General features: G+C 38.4%; 1 protein-coding gene across 5 annotated transcripts in view; it reads left to right on the forward strand.

Annotated features, from left to right (window-relative positions):
- CRACR2A (calcium release activated channel regulator 2A) overlaps positions 1 to 25,936 on the forward strand; it is a 58,962-nt gene that overhangs the window by 17,011 nt on the left and 16,015 nt on the right. For all 5 annotated transcript variants that reach the window (XM_069017795.1, XM_069017789.1, XM_069017804.1 and 2 more), the window contains 8 exons: positions 3,756 to 3,867; positions 6,064 to 6,232; positions 7,768 to 7,914; positions 13,396 to 13,486; positions 16,004 to 16,099; positions 20,954 to 21,141; positions 23,031 to 23,102; positions 25,283 to 25,328. In XM_069017795.1, the coding sequence (XP_068873896.1) occupies positions 3,756 to 3,867; positions 6,064 to 6,232; positions 7,768 to 7,914; positions 13,396 to 13,486; positions 16,004 to 16,099; positions 20,954 to 21,141; positions 23,031 to 23,102; positions 25,283 to 25,328 (921 nt within the window). The remainder of the gene's footprint in view (positions 1 to 3,755; positions 3,868 to 6,063; positions 6,233 to 7,767; positions 7,915 to 13,395; positions 13,487 to 16,003; positions 16,100 to 20,953; positions 21,142 to 23,030; positions 23,103 to 25,282; positions 25,329 to 25,936) is intronic.

Consider the following 25,936-nt stretch of genomic DNA (forward strand, 5'->3'; position numbering starts at 1 on the left):
ATTGCAGAAGTGATAAGATGATTTGAACCATTATGTGGCAGAAAACAGGAACGTACTCATGCTTGACATGCAAAACATAATTTGAGTTAATCCATTTTTACTTCTGTACTTATGGATGAAACAGAATTGGGGAGCAGGAGCAAAACAAATTCATTATGAAGTACTGCCAAAGAAAGCATCTCATAGAAAACTTAGAAACTTTCCCTGGCCTCAGAAACAAAGATGTTTGTATGTATGAAAATACAGTTGAAACAACTTTAACTACCTATTTTGGAAAAGCAAAAGTCTCCTAAGAAAACTGCTCAGTTTACTCGCTCTCAAGAGCTTTCTTTGCAGTTGTGTGTTGCTGAGTTTTCTGATGACCTCTGTTAATTATGCAAAGTTGAAAAAAGAGAGGAATGCAGATGGTTGCTGTGCTGTAGGCTTTGCCAGCCTACATTATCTTAATGAAGTAACTGAATGTGAAAAAACCAAATATATTGCCAGTGGTTGTTTTTGGTAAATCCAAACCCACAGAGAATTTAATGGATTACAATTTTATAGTCTTTCTAAAAACTGAATGGCATATATTTTTACCTAATGGAAAACCCATATGTTTATATGTATGTTTACATATATAAAAAGTTTTAATACTTGTTTTTCCCAAGGAATGTAAAAATATTTGTTTCTGTTTGATTCTAGGTTTATACTTAGAGTGCTGCTAAATTTATGCTTCAGGTTCTAAAACAGATGCTGCAAAAGATGCAGTAGAAACAGAATTTCAAAGAACAAATAAAGTTCTATTTCATTCATCTATTTCATCATGAGTGTTTGTTTACTATATCTGAAAACTTCATATACATACGTATGTAAGTTCTTTAATACAGAAATAAAGGTGCTCAGGATATTTGAGATGATGTTTCTTTATACTTACTTTTATTTCCTGCACTTTTCGTGATGTTTACTCCCTATAGGAAAGACACAAATAAAGAAAGAAAGAAAAAAAAAAGTCAGTTTTTTCCTTAAAAGGTCCTAAGTGTTGATCACTTTTGCATTGTGCATTTGGTAGGTCTGTACTGCTTATCATTCCTGAAGCTTTCCTTCAAATATAGGATGCTAATGCTAAGCTTTTTAGTCTTTAGTCATGTAATACAGGGCATGATTTCAACAGAGAGTGCTAAGTATCTGAAATTCAATTAATCTCGATGGAAGAAATCTTACAGAGTTTTCTCTTGTGTCTACAACATAGTAACTATACTGAAGATTTACTCCTCCTTGATTATATGATATTGTTTATTGTGAGACTCTGTTAATATTTTTTTTTTTTAAATTTAATTCCATTTCCAAATACTAAATGTTTCAAACCAACAAGAGATTTTCTGAAATGGCAAGAAAGCAAATTCTATGTGAGACTTGAAACCACAGTTTCATCTGTTGGTCCTTGAGGTTGTAATGAATAGTGAGAATTAGTGCTGTAAAATGTTTTGTTCTAATGTGCATAGCAGGATTGGGTTCAGATCTTGCTCTTAGCTATGGATTGGGTTCAGATCTTCCTTTTAGCTATTTGAGCTCTGTCCTTTTATTTAGCTGAGTAGAATCTTGGTATTTTGAGAGAATTAAGCATAGACGTCATGAAACCGCAGAACACATTTGGTGGCAGTGCAGATAGCTTCTTTTGAAACTCCGGTGGTATCTCTGAATATTTTTTATTTTGTTTTCTTTTCTTTTAAAGATTTTATTAGCCTCATATTGAAAGGGTCTATGTATTTTTACAGTAAGCCTGAAATGAGCAAGTAAACAAAAACACAGCTATGAGGCCAATAACGTTTTGCTTTCCTAGCCACAAATCATCTTAATTTTTTTAATTAAGAAAAAAACCCAAGATGTTGGGAAAACATGCACTTAATCTTAGTAAGTGTGGCCCAGTTCATCAAAGTCTGTAAATTACCCAGAGGGAATTTAATGGAGCAAACTTTTGGTACGTCCCTCAGACTGTCCTAAATTTTCATGCTTTTTTTTCAAGAAAATGCAAGTAATTGTGGTGTTTTCTACTGTAAATTTACTGTAATTCTGATCAGAATTTGGACGCTACATTAGGGCACTGCAGCTGTGGTTGGGGAAGCACATATTTGTTGGTCAGGTTTGCAGCAAGACCTGCAGGCCACTGCAATGGAATAGCAGGTGGGTCTGTGTTCATGGCAAGGTCAGACGAGTGCTCCTCCAGCACGTCCCAAAGATCTGGTGGTAAGAGTACAGTTTCTGTTTTTCTGAATGTAAAAAGAGAAATTGGTTTGAAGCACCTTCTCCCTCATCAGTGCAGTGGTGGCTGTGAGAATTTTACAGGAGAAGCTGATTTTAAAAAGTTTCCCTTTAGATCTTAGAGATTAAAATCCAGACTTTGGGAAGATGGGTGTGTTTAAGTAAGAAACTGAAGACATGATGAAATAAGTTCTTTAAACTGCATATACATCAAGTTTTCCAGGTTTTTTTTAGAAGCAGGCAGCAATACACAGCTAATCCTGCTCAGAAATCCCTTTGTGACTATTCCAGATAGTACTGTGCTTTAGCAGCTCTGTTGTTTTCCCTTCTCAGGACCACCTTGGAATTCCTTTTACTGCTCTTTCATTTAACTCATACAGTTCTTAAAGCATACCCTAAACCCTTCGTGGCAACCAGGGAACTCCTGGTTAATGTACTCAGCCAATTCTTACCTTGCCTATATGGCTTAGCATATTTAATACTGCTTTCTGCTGTTTTGGATTGCAGAAGAAACTTTTTTGGCCCTAAATCCCTCCCCCACAGTGGAAGAGGCTAACACTTTTAATCTAATGAACTTTTTCAACCTACTAGCTTGCAGTTTTAATATGTTGTATATACAACAGCAGTTCAGGGGGGAGGTTAAAATGTAAACTAATAAGGCAGAAGACTGAACCAGTGTGCATTGATACTGCTTCTCAAGCTGAGGAAGGGTTTTAATCTTCCTAGTGCTGTCTCCGAGTGGAAATGCTGGTTAGTGGGGTTGTTTGCCACTCCAGTTTCCTCCTATTTCTGGGAGTCTGTCTACACTGTTGAAAGAATTAGATTAAAACCATTAGGATCAGTTTTACAGAATTCCTTTCTTTTGTGTTTTTCTTTAGATTATCAGGAAAAAATAAGTGATTTTTGTGGAGCTAGTTTCATGCAGCTACGGTGTGAGCATGCTGCATTTCAGAAGTAGATAGTCATGAACTCCATTTAATTCATTGTGGGAGCAACAGGTTTGGTCCTTAGGCCATGCAGCTTTCTTAGCTTTGTTTTATTTACTTATTTATTTATGTACATTTTTTGAATCACCATTTATTAGGACAGTGTATTCTCTGTAATGTAGTTGTCTAGAGATGTCTCTTGCTTGACTTTATGATGTGGAAGGAACTAGTTGTACAATTCTGCTGCCAAGTTCATCCAGTAGCCTGATAATCAAGGCATTTCACCAAGATAATCAAGGCATTTCACCAGGATGCTGAGACTCCAGCTCAAGTTCTTCCTCTTCCCTGTGGGATTGGAATTTGTGGCACAAGGCCATTGTTCTCATTGCTTCATCAGAATGGATTCATAAAGGCAAGTAGAGAAGTCATTAAAGCAAATGTCGCTCAGTTTATCTTGTTTTTCTCTGTAATTGGATTTTCACTCAGGGAAGCAAAGGACCTATCCTTCTGTATTATGGATGTTTTGTAGAACCCAGTCTTCCTCTTACCCTGTAGTGATGGATAAAGTTGCTGCATGTTTTGTCATTACAGAGACTGCATCCTGAGTTGCCTCTTAGCCTGGAAGAACTTGAAAAAGTTTTTGTTACGTTGGATGCTGATGGCAATGGCTCACTTACCCCAAAGGAGTTCATCACAGGATTCAGTGAGTTTTGGAAAGCATGTCTCCTCTTTTGAGCTTTATTCATGTTCTGTACTTTCCACATCAGTAAAGAAGAATTTTGTCTCAACAGTACACTTAATAATGCACAAAGGGAGCCAGACTATCCCCTAAATACAATAAATGTATGTAGTAGAGGAAGAAGTAGTCAAATTATGTCAATAAATAGACAAAGGGCTCCAGGGTTCTTTCTCTCCTATGTAAAATGGCAAGCCATGACACAATATGAGAAAAATTATGTAATCATCCGAATTACACCTGTTTTAAGCTGTTGAGTAAATCTATGTACAATTGATTGGTGGTTTCCCTTGGTGGGACTGGGAGGGAAAGTTTTGTGTGTTATTTCATATCAGGCAATAAGACATGAAAGATAATTAAAATTATCTCTAAGACTGATGTGAGACAATGCTAGGAGTGTGTTAAAACCATGGTCCTTAGAGCTGTGGGAATGCTTTCTACAATGAATTAATTCCTCAAGTGATGTTAATTTATTTCAAAACAAAACAGGATGAGGCAATTATTATTACTGTAAGATGTGATCTGATAAATTCTTTGTAACTGCCTGTTTTGCAACAGCACTCTTACTGTCATGTTCTCTGTGTTTGTCACAGGGTGGTTTGTCCCCAGCTGTGACATTCCAGATAAGATGACAGTGTTAGACTGTCCTTGGTTGTTTACACAGAGTCAATTTTGTACTTAATTTTAGCTTTGCTGGCTAAAGTTTAAGCATTTTCTCTAGAAAACTGAATCTCATCTATGCATGAATTGTAACAGTAAATCTCAATTTAATTGCTATGTATAAGTCCAGCAAACAGGACCTTCATTTTTGTTTGCAAATCATCAGTCATTTGAAATCCTAATTCTCTCATGTCTCACCTCTCCCATTGTGGAGGTAGATCAAGTATCTTCATAGAGTATACTCTAATCTGAAAATTGACACTACTTAAAAATGAAATAATGTATTGCTGCTTTGCTTTTCATAAGTTAAAGTTAAGTTAATTTAAGATTACTTTCATAAGCAGTCCCTGCATAACCAAAACTCTTTATTAAGAGAGGTTGTAAGTGGCTGCCATCTCAAAGAGCTCCAGATCCTGGGGATTCCTCCTGCTCAAAGGTGGATGTGGCCACTGCTTTCCTGTTTGCGTGTTCAGCTGGTAGTAAAGTTAAACATGTACCCCAAAGACACCCACACAGGCACACGAGGGACAGGGACAACATCCCATAAAAGATAAGGATAGGCAGTGTAAAGCATGCTGCATTTTAACCTGCTACACAGCACTGACAGGTGTTTTCCAGACCAGGTAGTCCTACATTTGGCTAGGTGATAATGTTGGCATTCCTGATAGAAGCAGAAGCTGTAGTAGGTAAAAGCTGCCTTAGAAAGCTAAAGAATGGAGAAGACAGAGTGGTGTCTGGATAAAGGTCATACTGCACCAATTACTATGGGAGAGTCCTGCTCATATTTCTAAATGGTGGCAAATCTGAAATTTACTGTAACCTCTCTTTGCAACAGACTGTTCTGTTGCTAACATGCTCTTCTGGGTGCTATGAGAAAGAATGCAAGATGGAGTTAATAAAAATATAAAACCATACCAGTATTCCTCTTTCCTTGGGTCTATAGTAATTTCTGTACTGGAATTTAGAATATAATAAAAAAATCCTCTGCATAAAATCACAATATTCCACCCTGCTGCAATTTCACTGTATCAGTTTCACTTCTGTATCCTCACCATACAATACAGCTTTCTGTATGCAATTTATATAGGAATTGAATGTGTGTCTTTGGTCATGCACTAAAAAGAATGTTAAATTTTATTTAATGTACGTTTTATCAGTACTGGTGCTATGGTTGTTTTAGATTCCTAACACCTATTTAAACCTATCAAGAAAGAAAACCCCACAACATTTATGAAGAGTTGTTACTGCAATTTCTGTCCTTTTATTTTTTGCATGGAGATATGAATTTTTTTATTATGTTTGTGAATTTTGAGGTGGATGATTTACTGAAGGTTAGGCATTAAACTGGGCACCAAGTCAGCCATAGAACTCAGGGATCCTCTTGCCATGTCTCATCCTTTTGTTGTTTATTTACTGTAAAATTTGAGCTTTAGTATGTTTAGTATGACATACTTTTTATAGTAAGTTCTGAATATGCTAATGTGTGCAATTTCTAATTCTTAGGCCAATTTCTTTTGGAGCAGATTGCTTTGAAAAATGACATGGTGCCACCATCAGAAGGTGAAACAGCTGGCCCAGGTAGATGCGAGGAGACCATGAGTGGTGATGACGATGAAGAATTCCAGTTCTCAAATCTGATGGATCGGCTTGGAGCTAAAAAGGTTTTGGATGAGTGAGTCCTCACAGCAATAGTAGTCAGTTGTGTGACCTTTTATGGTTCACCTCTGGGTTTGATTTTAATGGAATCCAAGATGAATGGTGAGAACGAAAGGTGCTCAAAACCACAGAGAAAAAAACCTTAAAAAACCTAATTTTCTTGTTGTCAGGATAAAGTGCCACTCAACCAAAGTTTTCAAGAGCAAAACTGTTATACTCCAGGCACATGAAACATGTTTTTCTGCCATGGGAAAGCTCCACCACTTGATGTGCCATGACATTTGAACATAGATAATTACAAGCATGTAATCCCCAGATGCCACTGATTTTCAATCAAGGCATGATGACTGCTATTTTTGGCAAGGGATGTATTTAAAGTGCACCATAAGTAGTGAGGTTTCTCCACTTTTTCTGTTTTTTCTCCCCTTCATGCATAATTGCATGTTGTGATTGCTCTGGTAACACTATGTCTTCTAAGGCCAGGGTGGCTCGTTCTGAAACGTGGAACATAAAACCTGCTCAAATAGCTTCTTGTGTGTTGGCCTGGCATTCATTTGTCAATCACAATGAATATTGTAGAACAAAAAAAAGCATTGGGCAAAAATGGAAGAAAATCTGGACAGGTGGTACAAATATTTAAGAAATACATCAGCGATTCTTAATGTGGAATAAAAGTGCTCATCAGTCCTTCTCATCCCCCGGCTGCCTGTTCCAGGAAACAGTTCATTGTCAGTCATCCTGAAAGGCTTTCATTATGAAGAGATATTTATCACCCACTTCTTCTGTCCTTATCCTTATTTTGTCCTTTAAATATAGCACTCTGCTGGCTAGGTTCAGGCTTGCAGTGCACATGGAAAAGAATGAGTCAGGAAGAGACAAAGTGGTTCAGGAGAATTCTGGCAAAGTATTAGAAACCTGTTATCATTCACAATAGAGCATCTCTTTTCCAATGTCTGCTGAATAGATTTGGAAAGACAACATTATCTTGGTAAAACTTTAAATCAAAATTTCAAGACGTTCTGTTCTGATTTTTGTAGCAGACTCACCATGGAATAAAAATGTGTTGAAAATGAAAGAATACAGTACAAATGCAATTTGTCAACATAACTTAGGAATCTGAATCTCATTCATTTCTTATGAGGAAGGCATTTTGATTAGCTTTCCCACTGCCCCTCCCCTCTAGATTTGTGGTAACTTCTTTGCTTCTAATAGAAGTGGTGGCAGGGCACGTTGTATCTCATCTGTCTTTCTCACCCATTCCTGTTTAGGTGAAGTGTTGGGCAAGGCACCCAGTAAACAAGTAGTTCCTGTGCTATTCTGCAGTCAGGAATGACCAGATGTTACAATGCATTTTTTTGAATAAATTCAATCTCCATCGTTTCCCACCCTCTCCTCCTTTTCAAATCTGGCACAGTTTAAGTTGGTTTTAATAAATTTTGTGTTCTGACTAGTCATGCCCTGAAGCCTCCATCTACTAAGGGTGCTAAGAACATTTACTGCAGCCTGGGAAATATTCTTTCTTAATGAATCCTTTATGATCTCTTCTTTCAGTGAAAGTGATGTGAAGCAACTTTGGTTGCAGCTAAGAAAAGAAGAACCTCATTTGCTTTCCAATTTTGAAGAGTTCCTGGTCAGAATTTTTTCCCAGCTCCAAGAAGCAGATAATGAGAAGAATGAGTTGGAGTGTGCTCTAAAAAAGTTGGTATTTCTCTTTGTTAGACTTCTTGTTTAGTTTTACAGCTATTTTACCTACTATTTGGACTTTTGAAATCAACAAGGTGTTTCAGTGGAGAACTGAGGACAAGCCTTCCCATAATGTAAAATTTTATCAGGCATTAAGAGTACTGGTAAAACTATTCATATGGCAAAACTGAATGAAATTAGCTTTTCTCTTCCAGTTAAGATTTTATTGACTGAAATTCTCTTGCAGATGTCTGTTATTGCATTGAAGTTTTAAGACAATATTGAGTGATTCCAATCTAGTTAAGCATTTTGATTCCAGAGGAAAGTCATATTTAACAGTAAATCTGATAAATTGTCTGTGTGCTTTGCAAGCATTGCGTGCAGAAAAGCTATAAACCTGGATTAACTGGCCAGAGACATAAGAGGTTTAAGATGTTAGAGCAGCACAAAGCACTGATACTAGTGAAAGTGTAAGCTAACATATATATATATAGCAAACCTATGAAATATGAAATAGCGTGTATGTTTTATATATAAAACATATAAAATATATATATAAACAAATGCATAAAATGCATATACAAAAAATATATGTAAGGACTAAAAATTGATAGAGCATTCTTTTATATAGGGCTATCTAGAGGGAAAAAAGTTGTGATGCTAAATCTAAACAGAATGCAAAATTACGGGCGTAGTTGAAGTTCCACTGTATTTTTATTTTAAAGTGTCACTTCTGAATTTCAGATTCTTACAGACTGAGTAATAAAGGTAAATATATTATTGAACATTTACTTCATTTGTGCAGCACTCTCCTGACTATTCTGAGGATATGACAAGGCTTATGAAGAAGGAAAAAACCTAAATATATATGGTCATTAAAGACAATTGGTTTATATTCGTAGTAGCATTTTCATCTAAGTCTCTGTGTGTGGTTTTAGCCTTCAGACAGCTGGAAACAGCATACAGTGAGTTTTGCTGTCTGTTTAGACTAGAGATTATTAACTACCATGTGTGGTGAGAGGTTTGTTCTGTGGTGTTTTGGGGAGGTTTTTGTGAGTGTTTTTTTGGGAACTGAATGAATAAATGTGTCTGTTTAATAACTCTGATCAATGCAGAGTACATAGAGTACATTAGCATTATCTTTTCTAGCTGATGTGAAATCTCTGCCTTGAAAACGCATTGGATTTTTATGCCTTTGTAGTAAAAACATGTTGTAGCTAATTTCTTCTTTTTGTTGTTCCTAATAACACCACTGATTTCTGCATGTAGATTGTTGTTTTGTTTGTAGTTGATTGCAGGAAGGAAACAGAGTAGTAATGTTGTCTTTGGTAACGGTGGGGATGAATAACCTGTTTTCTTTTAAACTATGTACGAATAGCAGCAAAGATCAAGACAGCACCATATAGGGGAGAAGATTAATTTTTTATAATACCCATATACTTATTAGCACTAAGGTGCATGTATCTGCTTAGACTGGCCAGGATTTACTGTGGGATCTTAGAAGGTAAGGAACGCTGGGTTTTGGGGTCTCCTGTAATGTCTCCTGGCTTGTTCTTGACTGGTGACAATAATACTCTTTGGAAATAGAATATGAATTTGTTCTTTCATCTTTCCTTCCTGACTCACCTCCATGAGTCATTAGGCAATAAGGCAGTCTACTCTCAGCCTTTTGTCTCCTTTCCTGGGTGTAGGCTGTTCTTTTGTCTTAAGTTGTTCCTTTTTTCTTCTATTCTGGATGCCCTGAGAAGCTTCATGTGTGTGTGTGCAGGGATCTTTATGCCAAAAAAATCTATGCTCTTAACCCATGATGTTCTTCTCTACCTGTTTTCTGTCTTTTCTTCTGGAGCTTTCACACATGCATATTTTCATTCATGAACCTGAGTCCTGTGGTCTAAGAGATCCAGGAGTTTCCTCCTGTTCTGGTTCAATAGATCCAGTAGGCTGCTGTTGTTCCTGTTTGTAGGTCCAGGCAGTAGTGAGGCTGAACATATATTCTCAATACACAAACATGCAAATACAGCACACACGAGGAACTGTGTAGGTTAATACTGCTGTAACTATCTAGAGAGAAAAAAAATGTGATTTTAAATCTAAACACAATGCAATTTTTTAGGTGCAATATTTATTTGCCAGGGTAAGTTACTTCTCCTTGATTTTTGGTACTTGTGTTTCATTTCAAGGATGAATTTAAAATTAGATGGCTTCTTAAATTTAGCACTAGTGTTTTTTTAAATAACAGGGTGATGTATTGAGCACGCAAGAAAAGCAGAGGTGAATGTTAGGAGAAGAAAATAAAATCAAGCCGATGTGATGGGCAATTACAGTTGCAGAGAAAGCCCATGAGGGCATTGCAGAGAGCTTCCTGAAATCAGCCAGAAGAGCCCAGTAAACTGCTGGGCATTACCAGGGAAGGTACTGAGCATGTGGCAAAGCACGTTTTTGGCACCACATGGAATCTTAGTGCACCCATGTCCTGAGTGCACTGTGGAAAGTTCTGGTCTCTGCAACACAGGGAGAATGTAGTGAGATGAGGAAAAGTGCAGAGAATGGCAACTCAGTGGTTAAAGGAATAGAACAGCTATTCTGAGAGAGCTGTTTTTAGAAGGTCGTATCTCTTGAATGAGGAGGCAAAGGCTGGAGTGGGATATGACAGACCTTGTTATTCTTCAAATCCCTGGCAGTAGAACCAAGGGGCTTTTAATAAGACTGATAGGAAGTAAGCCTAAAAGAGATGAGAAAGACCTTTTTCTTCTAATAGCAGATAAAATCTTCAACTGCCATTAGCTCTGTCTGCTGCTGTGCTTTGCATTTGAAGGACAAACCTAATAAAAATGTAGACTGTTTCAAACAACAGAGTTCTAAACAGGCAAGATAAACAAAAGGGTATAAAGGGTATAAAGGATGAGCTGACTTCTCATTGGGCTTAGCATGAGACACTGTCAGAATCCATCTTCGTGGAAGAAGAGAGGAATTAGCACCTCAGGAGATTCGTTCACATTGTGCACAAATCACTGTATTTTTTTAAGGAGAAAGAACCGTTACGACAAACTGCATGAACAGCAGTTGTGAAATCAAAACAATTCACATTGCAACTACATGAATGGGCAAAAATTAAACCCTTGTGAGTGTGTTGATCCTGAACTTATCATCTGAACCTAGTGAGCTCATGTTACATTTCATCTGCTTTCTTCTCTATCTGTTTATTCCGCAGCATTACTGAAAAGAGAGATTACATTATCAAATATTGCTGAAATTATAAAATTATGTGTTAAGTAAGACTTGAAGGGATAATCCAAGGGAATAGAACTTTTAGTCAAAACATGTTGCTTTTTCATGTAACAATGATATATATCCTTATGAATTCAGTTTTTTCTTCCTGAATATATGTGGGGAATATTTGCCAACTAATGTATTGGATTATTTTTCCTGCTGCTTGTTAGTTATTTTACTGAAAATTGTTACACTTTTGATTGCAAGGGGATGTTATTTTCCCCTTCTGTTTAATTTGACCATGAGATAAGAATGGAAATGCATGAATGAAATGCTTGGAGAGTATTTAGCCTGCAGAAATGGCATGTGCTTATGTGCCAGACCAACTAAAAAGATTCCTACATCCAGCAGTACCTCCTGGGTGTAGTCTTCATGGTGCTACCATATCCTTTGCTCCCAAACACATAAGAGGAAAGAAATACCTAAATCAGCAGGCAAAAACACAGGACTAAAGATATTCACCCTGTCACACAGAAGCCAAGAAAATCTTTATGATTCCCATGGAAACACTGACAGCTGTGCAATGTGTTCTGCCTCTGCAGAGTTACAGGACTTTTCAGCAGTCAGTCTAGCGCTGGTCAAAGTGGTGTTATATACTGCATGAATACAGCAGGTGTATGATCTTAGCATCTCTGCCATGCCTTTCTAAGTAGTTGTTATTTCTCTATGAATTTGTGTGATTTGATTGCATTGATGAATGCTAATTCCTTATGAAGCATTTTCTTAGTTTCAAGAAAATAAAATTTGAGATCAGAACATGAACCACTTTTACAGTATAAGGGGAGCAAGGCAAAAAAGGGCTTCTGGATTTTCTGACGCTCTCTATTGCAAGTGTTGCAGTCACATGGCAGAGGCCCTTTTGGGGCCTGGTTTTCTCACCTAGTCAGAGTTTACAAAAGTCTAAGTGACAGCCATAGTTTTCCTCAAATTCTTGTAGTTTAACAGTTGGTTATTGCTTCTGTAGATCCTGGGAAAATGTCTTACATTTTTTTATCTGTGACTGAAAAGGGAAGCTGGCAGTGTCAAGTGTTCTGCTGTTGAAAGGGGGAAAGATAGACTTGTTTCTGGTTTTACTCACACTTCTTAGATTAGGTAAAGTTTTTGAATTTTCTTTAAAATTGCGTTTGTTTTAAATGAGAAGAGAACCAGGCCTTCAATAAGGCAAAACATAGAACATATAGAGCATTAGGTTAAAAAAAAAAAAAAAAAGTAGATACAAAATAAATGTTGGTGGTTTTTTCTGCTGGATGTTCCTTGTCTAGCTCTTGCTGATGTGAATGTCCTTGAAGATTCTGTACTTTATTTGAACAGATGCATTATGCAGATTGCTCAAGGAACAGCTATGGCAGGAAGAATATGGGGGAATATACAGTACTGTCATAGAAAGGTCCTAACAATCTCAATTAACATTTTTTCTAGGATGTCCCCTGAGTTTGATACAAAGAGACTTTTGCATTTCATTTTCTGCATTAATGAGAATAGAATAGAGTAGTAGCAGAACAAAGTAGATCTCTTGTTCCTTGTCAACAGTTAAATTTTTTCTGCCCAAGTGAAACCATTTGCTCTTCATGTATCAAGCTGCAGTGATATTAATTGCAATATTCTCCTGGAAAAAAGTGAACTTTGAAGGTTCTTTTTTTTTTCCCTACAGTCATATACACTTGTGCACAATGTATTTATTTCTGTTCCTCATCTGGGCTTTTCAAATTTGTTTCAGCAAAGCTGTCAGAGAGGCAGTAAGGCTGCTTTCATGAAGGTCTTTCAAGAATTCCATTCTAGCTAATGTGTCTTAGATAGAAGTACCTCATTCAGTACCCTTGAATGGGAAACAGTGCAGTCCAAGAGTAAAAAAAAAGGAAGTTGCAGTGAAAATAGTTTTAACTGTCAAATTTAGGCTCTGATATCTTGGCATTGTCAAGATATTAGTAAACTTTCTTCCTTAGACCTAAAATCTAGTAGTCATTAAAATTGCATAATGAAGAGCTGCTTTATGTGGAAACATCAGCTTTATATTAGCTTTTGAGTTGTTGAAGCTTTACTTCCATGAGAAAAGAAAAAAAAATTAATCTGTGAGCTTTGCTGCACAAAAATTTCTATTTCCTTGACACCAGAACATACTTTGGAGTCTTATGTTACGGCAGAGATGTGGAGCTTAGCTGGTAATGTGAGCCATGACTTGAAGTAATGCTACAAAGACCCACTCAGTGTTTTCTTATCTCTTATTAGGAAAATTGCTGCTTATGATGAAGAAATTCAACATCTCTATGAGGAAATGGAACAGCAAATCAAAAAGGAGAAAGAGCAGTTTCTCTTGAAAGTGAGTGTCTCTTTGTTATGGTGGCCATGGATTCTGTTCTCCCTTTCAGTGGTTTAAAACTCATTCTGGGTGTGAAATTAAAGCCCACAAAATGTGTTTCACAACTGAGGAAGAAAAAACACCTTTCACCTCACAGCTGCTTTTCTACTGCAGCTTCAAACTTTTAGTCTCTGAAGCTTCAAACAGAGTGAATAAAGTTGGATGAAAGAGCACTGATGTCCTGTGCTCAGTGGCTGGCATTCAGCAGCATCGACTGGCATTCTTTTGAAAGTCAATTTTACTACAAACATTGTATTACTGACGCTACTCTAGGTCCAACCTCTGGTCTCAAGTAGGAAGTGCAGTCTGTGAGGTTGTTCAGAGCAGCACCAATCCTGCTGACTTCTACAGTCTGCTTTTTGGGAGGGGATAACAAGAGATGACTCAAGTGATGGTAATTTGCAAAACAACCACAGGTTATTTGCAAAATAAACACGGGTCAGATTATTTTGTCAGGCCCATGGTGCTTCCAGAACACCTGAAAATGAATTCCGTTTCCTTGGGAAGTCTTTAAATCTCCTCTACTGTGTTCATAGTCTTTTCTTTGGATTTTTCTGTCATGCTTTTTCTTGTAAAACAAGGAAACTAACAAGAACTTCCAGCATGCTCCAGGAAAGAGTCATCTTAAAACCATGTATGATGCCTTACTTCCTAGCTAGATCAGGATTCTCAGGAATTTGGCCAATTATGTTTTGAGTATTAAAATATTGGAGGTTTCACAGCTGCTCTGGGTGGCCTGGGACAGTCAGTCATCTACTGAGCTACTGGCTCATCCCTTTTTGTTTTCTTGGCATCAGTCATACAAATGACACAAACACAGGGTTTCAGCAGTACATGATAGAAATAGTTGCCAAAATAGTGGTTATTGTCTCCACTCTCAATCAAATATATATAAGTATATCTATACAATATAATCAAATATATCTAAAGCTTCCTTTCGTGGTTCAAATACATGAAGTATTGTTTCCTGCCAACCAAAAAGAAAGGTGCCTTTATCAGCTGTCTAAGGAATCATTTTTTTCACTTGCCTTACAGGGTAGTGAACCTGACTCAAATTTTCAAGTTTTTTTCCATTCCAAGCTGAGAGCAGTTTTTAGTGGTGGATGAGATGAAGCCTTTAAATAAAGTTTGTATATCAGCTGAAGGATAAAAAGTATTTTCAACTTTGCCTGACAGCAGTTTTGTGGAAAAAATAGTTTATGTGCTCTTAATAGCCCACAGCTGAAGTGGTTCTGAAAACCCCCAAACAACAAAGACTTTTCCATAAGCAGTGATTGTTGGATCTCCTAATTAGTTGTATATTTGAGGTTAAGCCATTTCTTTCAGGCTTTTTCATGAAAGCTTCCCACTCAAGCTATTTACAGTTTAGTCAGCAGCCACACTAAGGGCTGCCAGACACTCAAGAAGTATTGTTTCTTTGCATGACTAATTTGGGATCTGGGGAGATCTGACTGTTAAATTCTTTCTCTAATGCAAAGTCTTACAAAGACTTTACAGCCTGGAGAGATGCATTGATGCCATATAAAGGGGAAATTATTGTGGCTTGAATGAAGAGCAGCTCTTGAAGAATACATTTGAAGAAATTGGTAAGATGCAAATAAGTACAAATTGTAGCTATTTACAATACTTAATACCCTGCTGACTGAATGTTACACAAAAGGGGCAGTTAGTCTGTTTTTTCATTTGGCTATATATTCTTCCCCAGAAAGAGCCAGTTATCATGCATTTGATTACCCCATTACGGGTACTGCTTAAGGGAAAACACATGTAAGAACCACTGCTGTTTTGATGGAATTTTTTGGTTTTGTTTAGAGGCATTTTCCTGGGGACCTTAGAGAGTAGAAGCCTGTTTTTGGAGGAACAGGACAATTTCTCAGCTGATACAAACTAGTGGAACCTGATTTTACTCAGGAGAGGTCTGACAATTTTTCTCAGCTGAGGAGTGTCAGAAGGAGTAATCCCAAATATGACTGGGAGTTCCCAGTGATCGCAAGATACTTACAAAGTGGACAGGTTAATATAATTGCTAAGTGAAAGGCAGAGCTTGAAACCCCAGTCACTTGTTTATACCAGTGGAACATCTGTGAAAAATTGTTGTTAGTGATGGATTTTAAGCGTGGCAGTTGTTGTTTCTTTCACATCAACCTGAGTTGCTGTGGCTGGAAGTGAGAGGATACCTTCTGGCTGTATTGATTTAGGTTGGCTAAGCTCCTCAGCCTCCTGCCTGAGACATCTGCCTCCCCTTCCTAGACTTGATACCTACTCATATGCAATCAGCACGTTCTGTAGAAACCACAGTCATTGAAGCCGCTGGACTACACCAGTTTACAGATTCATGGGTGATACCATCCCTAAACTGAGTACTACCCGTGTCTTGTTATATTCACTGTGGAAAACTCCATCCCTGATTTGTTATTTCTCCTCCTGCTGTTGCAGTTATGCTGTTCTGTTAATCCATTTCCTCTCTGAATTTTGCAGGACACAGAGAGGTTTCAGTCCTACAGTCAAGAGCTGGAGTGCAAGCTGCTGTCAAAAGAACAAGAACTGGAACAGCTGGTTCAGAAGCAGAAAAGGGTACTAACTGATATTCTTCAGAGTTCAAAAATAGATAGCTCTTATTTGTTCACATGATTTTCATTAGGTACTATTTTAGGTCCCGAAACTGCAAGTTGGTGTGATGTTGTTCTGCCAAATTGTGACTCTGTTGTTTTTGTGTCATGTGCTTAGGAAAAATGTTAACCTCTATTTCTAAAGTAATTTTCATTTTATGTGGTAAAATGGAAAATTACATATGCTTTGGATATTCTCCCCAGGTACTAGGGTAATTTTTATGAAAACATAGCAGAATTCCACTACCTTCAATGTTCTAGGAACTGGCTTAACACCCAGACAGCTTAAGAGCAGAGAACAATGATTTGGCTCTTCTAGTGCCCACCTTTGCTCAAAGCCTGTACCAGCCACTCATTTACTTGTTTTGGACGATTCAGCACTATGAACTTGAAATGCTGCCTCCTGAACAACTTGCTCCTGATATATCTCTGTGATAACAGTTTTATAGCAGTGGATGTTTCCCTTGCATTGGTAACAGCTTGTCAAGTTCCCATATTAAAACCTGATGTGTTTTACTTCTTAAAAAGCATGGCCTGCTTGGGGGAGCAGAGAACTTGCTGTAAAGCGGCTCCAAGGTCATTGCAGGAAAGACTAGCAATTGGGAAAGGAGGTAGCACTGGAATTTAAAGGGCAGAAATGGAATGCTGTAAATGCAATTCCCTCTGTAGAATATGAATATGTGGAAAAAAGAAGAAACTTTTTCACAATGAGAACTATCAGCTGTTGCAATAAACTTCCTGGGGAAGTGGTGGATTCCCCAACACTGGACACTAAAGATTTAGCTGGGCAGGATGCTGGGTCATCTGGTCTAAACTGTGTTTTTGCCAAGAAAGGTTGGAACAGATGGACCTTGAGTTCCCCTTCCAACCTGGTACTCTGTGATTCTGTGAAGTTTAGCTGATAAGGATACAGGACTAAACTAAAAGTCCGTTCCATAATTGAAATCACCTCCCTGGTACCCTTGTTCAGTACCACTGTGAATCAGAATATATGTGGTTTTATGCAGGCTCTTTACCACATTGCAGCACTAGAGTGAAATAATCTATACTTTGAAGATGTCTGTGGGGGCCCACAGATAGGCATTTTTAGTCTGAAACTAACTGCAAAAGTAAAAGAAATAACTTATTATAATTTTGTAATGATTATATTTTAGTCTATTTCTTTGTTTTTGCTTTAAAGCTCTGTTTAAAACTTAGTTATCAACCAGTAATTCTGTAAAACCTTCTTCTTGTGTTTTTTTCAAGATCGTGTTTGCTAAATTTGGTATAAAACCCACAGAAGCTATTCAAAGGCTTTCACTCAATTTTAAGCCTGGTATAATTAATCAATATAGGCAACAATACCAGGAAGTCTTACCTTACAATTGTTGTCTACATTGCCATTGTCTACTATTGCCTATCTTGGAGAACATAAAACAATGTCTGTGCTATTTTTGTTAGTATTTTTTTTTATCTGATTTTATGTTTTCCATTTATATTTTCTACATTGCTTATTATTAATAGTATTACTATGTTTTTTATTTTATTTGTAATTTCTAGCATTTGTCATTTCCCCTCTCCATTATGAATTTACATGAATCACAAGGGTGCTTTTGAAAGACAGGCTCTCCATACACCATAAAGATTGAACTATCCCATTTTACTTTTATGGAAAGGAAGCTGTGTTGGGCTAATGGAATTCACTATTTCTAATGGTGGGATGAGTGACATAATTTCATTCAGATGATTGATGACAACTGAAACTTTTGTCATTCAACTAACAGATTGGCCTATTGCTAATCTGATATGCAGTATTTGATGGTTTTTCTTTCTGATATAGCAACCTAGCCTATTTATTTGAGTGTTTTACTCAGTGTAGTTAGAGGCACTGTTTTCTACATATATTTTTCTAATTTCTAATGATCATCTCTGAACGTGACTCTCATCTTTACTCAGATCTGTTTTTGTAATGCCATGGCCCCACTCATTTTCTGATGTTGCTTTTCATTCACTGAGATATCTGTGTGTGGTGTCTAATGTTTGCCTTACCCAGAGGTCTCTTTCACTTTTGCCTCCTCCTCTGGTATGGAAATATACTTTAATAATTAAATCTCTTCTTGCAGACAGTAAGGTAGCTTGATTTAATTACAACTTCTATGCTTGATTATATGAGAGAACCTCTTGAGAGGCACACAAATGCTTTTTTCCAAACTTCATTAATAAGTCTTTTTTGAAAATATAGAATACAATGTTATTATTTCTGTGTTGGAAATTATTAACAAAAATGTGAAAGGGAGCTTTTAAACCAGATGAGCTCAGCGTTGTTTTGCTGACACAGCCAGAGGGATTCTCCCTTATGAGGGTTGTCTGGCTGGCATGACTGAAATGTGGGTCTGATTCCATGTTGACTGGCCAAGGTTCTGTTCTCTAGGCCCTTTTGCTGGCTGCCATGATCTTGAATTGTCAGCTTGCTCTGTATAATGCTCTGCATTAGATAATGCATGAGGTTTTCCCTTGTTCCTCAAGGGATGTGAGATGGAGCATCTCAGGAGGAGGCACTGGGGACAGAGGATATCCAGCATAACCTCTAGGGCACAGACTTGTGTGAGGGGAAGAAAGTAGGTGTGGACCAGGTGAAATGCGGGGGAGTTACTGGACTTCTCACATAAAACGCTGCGTTCTGTACTGATGACAGCCACTGAAGAACATGATTTTGGGATTGGGAATGAGATGCATAAGAACATGGATCAGTAGTACTCATGTGGTTATAACTGCCTCATGGCACTGTGTAAATATTTCATCTTTCATGTGCGATTGAAATAAATAGGGAGAAAAAAATGATAAAAACTACAGAAAGTATGGTGAGCTAAGAACAAGGGATTGCATGGAGAGTGCTCAATGTATGTGGTCCTCAGCAACAGCTCATTTGCATTGAATAATCCCAGTTATTTACTTAACTTAAACTTGGTTTCCTCTCATTTTTGTCAAAAAAGAGAATATGTACCATCAGTGACTGTGTCTGTGCTTGACCTGTGGTAATGGTTTAATACTCTTTGCTACTTAGATTTTTTTAAACGTCTATGGGCCATGAGCCTTTTTCCCATCAGTTTCCATCTACCAGATGAGCATAGGAGCCAATATTCAGCTCCAATAAGCAGCTAGAAGCTGTAGGATCTATGCCATTCTGTTATCAGCTGAGCATTCACCTAATGAGCTATTTCTGTGTACTGGGAGTTGTTTAAATGAGTGCTTTAAAGGTGGTGTTTGGCATTTCTCAAAGGATTGTATGGGTACAGCGGAAGAAGGGAGATCTGAATTGCTGGGAAACAACCCTTTTTTCTCTCGTTATGTTCTGGGCTTTAGATGTTATGTTACAGTTTTTCTGACAAGAGTGAGCTCCAGGATTTATAGCAAGTACTTCTAACATCATTATAGATGATTCTGGGTGCTAGTGTTGGCTACCATTGCAGTTACATTTTCTGAACAGTCTCTGTGTAAGCTTTCAGATGACCATACTATTCTGTGAGTGGGATTTCTGTATGCAGTTTGTTGCTCCTAAGATTTTTGAAAGTTCATCTTTGAGTGGTCACTTTTTGCTTCTCCCAAAGCCACTCCTCTGGATAAGTCTTGTCTTCAGTACCTGAAGCATCTGGTCTTTTACTTAGAATTGAGAACTTCATTCTGTCAAGGAGTGGAAGCAATATTCAGGAACTGATATAATCTATCCACATAAACCAACCTTGTTCAGCAGTAATCTGATGCCCAGCCAGTGTTCCCTGTGAAATGTGAGCCTGCTGAGGCTGCAGTTCAGCAAAGACACTAAGCTGCTGCTGCTGCTGCTGAGATTAAGTGCTCCCACTCCACACTTGTTCCTGACTTCTCACAATCCTGGCTAGAAAGTATTTTCTGCTTTTGTTTTTAACCTGGGCCTTGTTCAAAACCAAGACTAGAACAATAGCAGTGTTCTAGGGTAGGAACTGACTGGAAGAGCTGGTTGAAGACAGCTTTTGGTTGGGTGAGCTCTGCTTGTTCAGATGGGCAAAGTGAGAGTTCTAACAACGTCATGTCTCAGATCCAGAAGATTGAAATGGTATAACTATAATTCTCCTAGTATGTTTTACATCCCTTAAAATGAATACAGAAAAAAGAAGTAAAAATAAAACTTTTCTATTTTAAGGTCATCAATGCCTTCCCTAATGTGAAGTTTTGCTCTGTTGTCTAAATTTGCTCAGTTATCCAGGGAGAAGCAGATAGGACTTCTTTATGTACCAGAAACCACTACCATCTGCTGTTACCTGTTTCACAGGGAAGGTGTATCTTTCCTTTGATGTACTTTGGAGAGTGAATATAAAACTGGATAAAAAGGCTCTAATTCACACTTCTTGGCAGGTCTGTCTGAGGTGGCAAAAAGGTTACTGCTTGTTCATATTACTGGGGATGGAAAGGTTTATCAGCTATCAGATCTAAATCTAACAGTTTTTAGGTGGAACTCTGAATCACTCTGTGTAGGCCCGATCTTTGTGGAAAATAGTCTAAAATAGCAGTTGTGAATATCAACTTAATGCTGCTAATCTGCTCAGTAGCACCTTTTTTATGGTTTGTACTGGTGTGTTTTTGAACTGGATAAAATTCAGTCATAGAGTGGAATGGCTTTGTTTTTGTGTAAATAATTGTCTGTACAAAGAACAGTGGAAGAGCACCATATGTGCTTTAATAATTTTTTGGCTTTGATAGAAATAGCTCCCTACTCAACTAACCTCTAAGACCCAAACTGAAAGCCTCAAAACCAAGATGCCTCAGTTAGTTTTAATGCTTTCTGTTCTCTTTTCTTCCACCCCAGTTAGAGCACCAGTGTACAGAACTCCTCAGTGGCAAAGAAGAAACCAAAGTAGAGAACACCAAGCTGAAGCTGACTAACCAGGAGCTGCTGAGAGACCTGGAGAGAACATCCCATGAACTAAGCCTGGCTCAACAACAGCTACAGGTGCTTCAGGAGGAGGCGTCAAGGCTCAGTGAGGAGAAGGAAATGTAAGTCTCCAGGTGCAGCAGTTGTGGGGCACTTGCTTAGCGTGCCTGTGAGCCTCCCCAGGGTATTCAGTGCTGTGATTGAAGCTCATGTCATAAGCAGAAGCCACCTGCAAAGCCAAGTGCAGTTCTAGCTGCTTTCCCTCAGGTAATTCAGCATGTTTTCTGTAGCATATCTGGCTTCTATGGAATCTTTTGCTATGTGTTCAAATTGTCAGTGTTCTCCCTGCTGTCATTTGTTGAGGGTATTTGGAATTAAAAATCCATGTCATGTCTTAGTTTTGAAATACCAATGGAATTCCTTATGGAAATGCCTTGTTGTGGCACATGATGCTCTATCTTCCTCAAAGCTGAGCCTATCTGAAACTTGCTTCTCAGAATGCACTCTTGACTGTGAGATGCCTAGGATCTTCTTTTTTTCTTCATCAAAATTAAGCCTAGTAAGGCCAGCAAGATAAGCTTATCACAATTCCCACAAGGTCTTATGGCAATTCAGAACCATAATTTTGGGGTTTCCAGTTCAAATGTTGTGGATTTCAGATTCTGACTCTGAATTACAAAAAAAAAAAAAATTCAAAAAGAAATATTTACGGTTGATATTTTGAGGGATAAAAATTACCTCTGACAGATCAAGCTACCTGTCTTGCTCCAGCCTTCTGCATAAAGCAGAAGAATCATTTACCCTGGAGCTGTAATTGGCAGAAATGTTCATTGAAGTCCATTTTAAAAGAAATGCTCAGGGATCTGTAAAACCCTCTCCTTGCCAATGGAGAGCACATGAATGACAGATGTACCTAGCCATTGCAGCTATGCACTACATAATTCAGAACTGTTGATGTTTGACATATTTCAGGATAGAGCAGAATATTAGTTCAAATGTCACACTCTTCTTCTCTTAAGCTTTGTGCCAAGCTCTGCTTAGTTATTATTTGTTTAATTTTTCTTGAGGGTATAAATAATGAACTTTGTTGATAAATTAGTGTTGAAGAATGGCCACTGTGACTAGAATTTTTAGATTTGCATGTTTGATGTGTGTTTTGGAAGTAGACAGTAGAAATATTCCTCCTCAAGGTGGTTTGTTTCCTCTTTGAGGCCTCTCTTTTCAGATCCAGAGCAAAGACTATGGAATGATCTGATTTAAAAGCTACAGAGGAAATCTGTCCAGTGGTCAGACTGCTGAATAATACTATTGCATTTACAAAGCACTTTGGATTCAGTAGTGGTTTATGGAATTAGAGCTCAGCCCTACTCAACTGCACCTGCAGTGTTGCTTTAAACATCTGTGTCAGTCTGGTAAGACCTGAGCTGTTGAAGCAGGTGTAATGTTCAGACAGTGCACAGGAAGAACTTGAGGCTTCACTGAAAGGCAAAAAAAATCATTTAAGGCCGAACACCAAATTGTGTTAAATCAAAGTAAATGGTGTTAAAATGGCTTCATAAGTGTCATGAATTGGAAAGAAATTGTAGGGATTGTAGACATGTGTGAGCCTGACATATGGTTCCCAGCAGCAAGATAAGCTCTAATTTTGGATAAAATGTCACCTGTTTTTTAGTGGCCATGAGTGAGAAGTATTTCAGCAGTGTATCTTTTCTGAATGCTCAAAGTGCCAGTATCAACATATATTAAGCTCTCTGGATGAAGAAATTAAAAAGCTGTATTTTTATGAAAAAGAACCTCTACTCCTTCCTCTGCTAACTCATACTGCCATGCTACTGTGGGCCTTATACTGAATAAACTTCTTTAAAATTTGTAACCATTCTGGCAGAATAGAATCTACAGGTTTTAAGAAGCTGAGGTCTCAAATGTAGATACCCCTAGGGGGAAACATTTTAGCAGTGTTATTACCATAGTTAGAACAATTTTCTTTTCTTTTTTTTTTTTTTTATTGCAGGGAGGTGTACCGGGTGACAGAAACCTTACAGAGAGAGAAGTCAGGACTTTTGAAGCAGCTGGATTTTTTAAGGTAATGTAGATCTTCCATTCAAGAACTTCTTATACAATTCTAAAGAAGTCCATTAAAGGATGAAATTATGTTGGGAGATGTAGTGAGTGTAGGTGTCCAGGTGTCGACAGTGGAGTGCCAGAGAGAAGCCAGGGCTGCCCTGTGGCAGTGGACACAGCACAGGGCGCAGTGGTGCCCCACAGCCATGATGTGCTTCTGGGAAAGTCCCAGTAAGAAAGGGTGGAAAACAGCACAGCAGTTGTGAGAGAGGAGTGAGAAAAAATGTGTGAGAAAGCCCTTCAGACACCAAGATCAGTGAAGAAGGAGGGGTAGAAGGTGCTCTAGGCACCGCTGGAGCAGAGCCTCTTGTAGTCTGTGCAGAGTCCACACAAGAGCAGGCTCCTAGCAGGAGCTTGGTCCATGGAGAGGAGCCCATGCAGGGGCAGGTTTTCCAGCAGGAGCTGCGGCCTATAGGCGACCCATGCTGGAGCACTCCATTCCTGAAGGACTGTGTCCCATGGAAAGGATCTGTGCTGGAGTTTGTGAGGCACTGTAACCTGTGTGAGGGAACCTACACCGGAGCAAGAAAACTGTGAGGAGGAAGAAGCCACAGAGAGAAGCTGTTATGGACTGACCACAAACCCCACTATTCCCCATCCCCTTGTGGCACTCAGGATTGGTAAGGAGGTGGAAGAGCTGAGGGTGTAGGAGTGAAATTGAGCCTGAGAAGACATGGGATTGTGGAGAAGGTGATTTTAGTTTTGTCTCTGTTTCTCATAATCCTACAATTGAATCTGTTTTGTCTGTAATGGGTAGTTGGTAAGTAGTCTTCTTGTCTTTATCTTGGCCCACAAGCTTTTCCATGTTATTATCTTCCCTTGTTGTGTTGAGGAAGGAGAGTGAGAAAGTGGCTGGGTGTGCATCTGGCAGCCAGTCAAGGTCAACCTGCCACATGATAATGACAAAAAAATAGTAAAAATGGTTACAAAAGGCTTTTGTATGCTCTGTTCTTGCATAGAGTAGAAGGCAGCACACCTGAAAAATACACTTCATTTTGACAATTCAGTGTTGTAGGACAATGTCCTTTCCGAAAGTCAAATGTAGAATAGAAGAGCAGTGAACAGTTCTAAGCTGGTTCTGCAGTAGAAGCCTGGCTGCAGGAGCTTGCTGAAAGGCTCTGTTCTTCTCAAGTGCTGGGAGTTGAGCCAAAATGAAGATTCTTTCCCCAAAATATTTGTGAAATGATACCAAAATGTATTTATTTTAAATAACACTCCTTTATTGATAGACTTCGAAGTTTGGAGCTGTGTTCAGACAACTGTAGTCCTCTTTGTAATGTTCAGCAGTACTGGGTTTTGTTAGCTCAGTGGTCAGTCAGCATGGGCTGTATGCTTCACCTGCCCATAGGCCTTCACTGACTGCATATCCTTCAGGAGGCCTCCTTTTAAAATTACCTAAAATTCTGCAGGCTTGAGGAAAGGCTCTTACTTTGCAGTGTGTGTTTTCCATAGGCCACTCTGGGATCTTGCCTGCTGCAAGTTTTGGGGGGGCGTAGATAGAAACATCTGACAACAGAGGTTGTTTCTGTTCAGCCTGGCTGCTCAGGCTCTCCTGTGGCCAGGCCAGCAACAGATGGAGACAATAGATGATGTACTAAGCAGGTGTGTTGTCACATCTGATCAGAGCTTGCTGATTGCCTGGAGTTTCTGTTTCTTGACAATTTCATTATTTCTGCACAAAGGATGGAAGATGGATGTTTTCCTAGGCTGACTTTTCCATGGCAGCCACAACTGCAGCCCTCAGAGGGACATAACTGGCCTTCACAGCTGTCACCAGATGAACAAGAGATGGTGTTCATTGCACCCTCTCCACAGTAAGAGCTCATCTTTAGGTGAAAATCACTAAACATTCTAATTTATAGTAGGTGAAGGCATATTGACCACAACTGATTTCTATGTGTTAAGGCATTTGTTTAGATGAAATACAGAAAGAGATCCAGATTCCATCTGGCTTTAATCAGCATAGCCCTGCTGGAGAATCAATAGCCCAGACATGGAACTGGCTGAGGTGAGAATATAAATAAAGGATGATGAAAGTTTTACGCTGCCAACTGTCCAGTCTCTTTGTTAGTGTGGGGTAGAAAACTCAGCAGTTCTAAATACTTGGCTTCAGTGTTTCTTTTGTTTGTGTTCTCTTTGCAGAGAAAGGAACAAACATCTCAAGGATGAACGTGACATATTTTTACAGGTAACCAACCATTGTTTTCAAACCCAGTGTTGAGCAGACACAGAGGAGAACAGCTTCAAAAGAAGGGGAACAGAAGGCTGTGCAGGAGATGGACTTCTGTGACACTTAAATCTTGCCCTGGTCTTAATTTGTACTGTCTTTTCTTCTCTCACTTGAAAATAAGATTTTATTAATTTGCTGAACAATTTTAAGAGCTGCATGTTTAGAATTATAAAGTGGGAGCTATCTGAGGAGACATGAATGTATTTTAGAAGAAACTAAGGATGCAATCATGAAAGGATGAAATAACCTAAAAATCGAACAATTAAATTGCATTAACTCACTCAGTCAAGCATAGGTAATTTATCCTGAAACGTTTATACAACAGTACAATAACTAAGTACCCAAATCAGTCCCTGAATACCTCTTCAGACTGGGGTAAGAGCAGATCCTATTAACTTCTTAAGCAGCAGCAAAGATGTTCTAGAAGTACCCTGGTGTAAGGAGACTAAGGCCACTTAGTTTATATTTGCTTGTGTTCTTAGTCCTACAAGAAGCTGCTGTAAAAAAATATATCCATTTACTTTTTTTCCATGACATTGTGCTGTTTTATTTACAAAGCAGATGCA

This window comes from Aphelocoma coerulescens, chromosome 1 (genome assembly GCF_041296385.1).
Source record: "Aphelocoma coerulescens isolate FSJ_1873_10779 chromosome 1, UR_Acoe_1.0, whole genome shotgun sequence".
NCBI lineage: Eukaryota > Metazoa > Chordata > Aves > Passeriformes > Corvidae > Aphelocoma > Aphelocoma coerulescens.